Source organism: Gekko japonicus, unplaced genomic scaffold (genome assembly GCF_001447785.1).
Source record: "Gekko japonicus isolate JY-2015 unplaced genomic scaffold, Gekko_japonicus_V1.1 scaffold4583, whole genome shotgun sequence".
NCBI lineage: Eukaryota > Metazoa > Chordata > Lepidosauria > Squamata > Gekkonidae > Gekko > Gekko japonicus.
The window spans coordinates 38,323-41,405 of record NW_015163750.1 but is presented as its reverse complement, the minus strand read 5'-3'; the positions used below and the strand labels follow the sequence as shown (position 1 = coordinate 41,405).

The following is a 3,083-nucleotide window of genomic DNA, read 5'->3' as shown; positions in this document are numbered from 1 at the left end:
TTCCTTGCACCTCAGCCATATGACCACGGAGATGTCTTCGGACAGCGCTGGCTCTTCGGCTTGGAAACGGAGACGAGCGCCTCCGACTAGAGTCGACTTCGACTGGCTTTCGAGCAAAGGAAACCTTTACCTTTTATTTAGAAGCAGTGTTCCCTCTAAGCTGAGTAAGTGTGAGCCAGCTCACAGTTTTTTAGCCTCCGTCTCACACATTTTCCTCTTAGTTCTGGAAGGAGGGCTCCAGAGCAAACTAATTCATGCAGTAGACAAATCAGCTGCTCACAGCTTTAATGCCAGTAGCTCACAAAGTAGAATTTTTGCTCCCGGGGCTCCACAGCTTAGAGGGAGCAGGGCTATTTTTGGGCAGGAACGCACAGGAATGGAGTTCCGGCTGGCTCCCAAGTTGGCCACGCCCAGCAGGAAGTCATTAGCATAATACGCCACACCCAACAGCAGGAACTCATTAGGATTGGCTACATTAGGGGTGTGTGGCCTAACATGCAAAGGAGTTCCTGCTACAAAAAAAAGCCCAGGGTTTTGACCACAAACAAGGTAAACAGAATAAGAAGCAAAAGGTGGGTGTGGCTGGATAACCACACTTCTGGTAACATGGGGTTGCACGGCCTAATGTGCTAATGAGCTGTGCTGGCAGGGGTGTGGCCTAGTATGCTAATGAGTTTCTGGTGTTGGGTGTGGCCTATTATGCTAATGAGTTCCTGCTGGGCTTTTTCTACAAAAGGAGCCCTGAGAGGGAGCATTGCTTAGACGAGATCCACTCCCGAAATCAATGAGCATTTTTGTGTCCACTCCCATGCCCAACGCAACTGTCATTGCCTTTCAGATCTTTTGGGTCGGCCCAATGCTCGGAGGCGTCAGTGCCACCCTCATCTATGATTTCCTCCTGGCTCCCAGGACCAGCGGCATCACCGAGCGTATGAAAGTTTGGACCAGCGGGCAGGTGGAAGAATATGACCTCGATGTCGACGACTCCAGAGTGGAGATGAAGCCAAAATAGAGGAGAATGGAGAGGGGAGGAAAAGCAAAGCAAAGGAAAAAAGAAAAGCAAGAACAAAAACCCTTATCCCATTTTCTGGAGATTTGTATCAGTATTATAGACTCTTTATAAAACGAGAAGCAGTTCTTCCACATGGTTTTATAAGCCACTAGGGTTTCCTCTCTTTCCTCTTTTACCTGCTGGCCTTGTTACACGGGTGGCTTCACAGTGAGAAAAATATAGGGCCAAATTTCGTTTATTTTTGTTTGAGAGCTCAGGAGATGAATGATTTGGAAGCCCGGGTGTAGGTTTCTCTATCCAAAGAGGTTGGCTTCCCCTAATACATATTGGTATAGGACAATGAAGTCCACATGACCAGCCAATGCAGTCAAAAAAATGAATGCTGAAGAGTTGCTTATAAGAAATGCCACTGGAGAAAGGATCGATTTCAGGTCCACATTCCTGAAATGGAAAATTATGGGGAAGGGGCAGATCCAATGGAACAGATGGTCAGATCCAACATTTCCAGGGGCTATCTTGTTCTCTAGAAAGAAATCCAGGGTCCAGAAATGTATTTGAGTGTATAAACTGACCCTACACAAGTGGCTAGACTCCATAATAAAGTTGGCACCATCTGGCTGTGGAGCACATTTGAACATAATTAGAGCCATGCTGGATCAGACCAAAGTAGGGTGCCAACCTCCAGGTGGTGTCTTGAGATTCCCTGGGATTACAAGTAATCTCCAGACAACAGATAACGGTTCACCTAGAGAAAGTGGCCACTTTGGAAGGTGGACTCTACGGCCTTATACTCCCTTGAAGTCCCTCCCCTCCCCAAACCCCGCCCTCCTTGGGCTCCGCCCCCAAAATCTCCAGGTATTTCCCAACCTGGAGCTGGCAACTCCAGACCAAAGGACCATCGGATCTAGCACTCTGCTCACACATTGGCCCACCAATATGTCTCTGGGCATAACTGTATTCACACGTAACACACTTGGACATTCCAGTAGAGAGGTCTGAACCCAGAAGTGATGTCATCGTGTCACCAATGTCGGGGTCACACTCTAGGTTTTGGGCAAAATTTTATGGTTTTTTGGCTTCAAAACCATAGAGTTTGCCCGAACACTAGAGCGTCACCCCCCTGACATAAGCGACACAATGATGTCACTTCTGGGTGATGTCCCTGTTCAGGGACGGGGCTTCCTGTACTGGCCAGCTGGCTGGTGGCAGATCTAAGACCTGACAACCAGGGAGCCCCCTCCCAGACTGGGGGTCTGGCAACCCTAACTAGGATGGATGGAAAGAACTGAATGGGGCAGACCCATGAACAGAAGACTCTGCCTACCAACAGCTGGATTAGAAACCACAACGGTCTAACGTTTTAGAACCCCATTCTCCCTCTTGCCCACTCTCATCTTTCCCCTGCCTCTCTGCTTAAGAACATAAGAGAAGCCAAGGTTGGATCAGGCCAATGGCCTATCCAAACGAACACTCTGTGTCACACAGTAGTCAAAAATACCAGTGGCTTCTAATACTATGCAAATAAACCCCCTTCCCCATTTTGCTGCCTAATACTGGGAAATTCAGGGACAACATAGCACAAAGGAATATATTAAATGGGCACAATATTGAAACCTCTCTACCTAGAAACCCTTTCTCATTGTTAGACCTAGGGCTCGTGTCCTTTTATTTATGTCTAGAAAGATTAATTGCTTTTGTAAGAACATAGAAACACGAGACGAAACCCTTCCCGGATTAAAAAAAGTGGGTTGAATCCAACATGTTGCATTCATAGAATGGAATTCCCACCCTCCCACTATAGGCCATCACTCTCTCCCCCAAACTAATGCCATTTGGAACCTTGGAGACCCCGCAGGGTTTTCAAGGCAAGAGACAAACAGAGGTAGTTTGCCATTCAGGGCCGGCTCACCCACTAGGCGAACTAGGCATTCGCCTAGAGCGCCGGACCCTGGATGGGTCGCCAAGCTGTGCCTCCCCCCCTCCTCCCTCCCTTTGGTGGCGGCGGGGGTGGGGGGGAAGAGGCGGTGGTGGCGGCAGCAAAAGGGTGGTTGGCTCCAGAAGTCTCCAGGTC

General features: G+C 48.7%; 1 protein-coding gene across 1 annotated transcript in view; it reads left to right on the top strand.

The window, feature by feature from the left end:
* Positions 1-1,791, top strand: part of LOC107107584 (aquaporin-1-like) — a 13,952-nt gene extending 12,161 nt beyond the window's left edge. The window contains exon 4 of the mRNA XM_015407891.1: positions 839-1,791. Coding sequence (XP_015263377.1) covers positions 839-1,012 — 174 coding nt within the window. The 3' untranslated portion in view covers positions 1,013-1,791. The remainder of the gene's footprint in view (positions 1-838) is intronic.
* Positions 1,792-3,083: the final 1,292 nt, after the last annotated feature.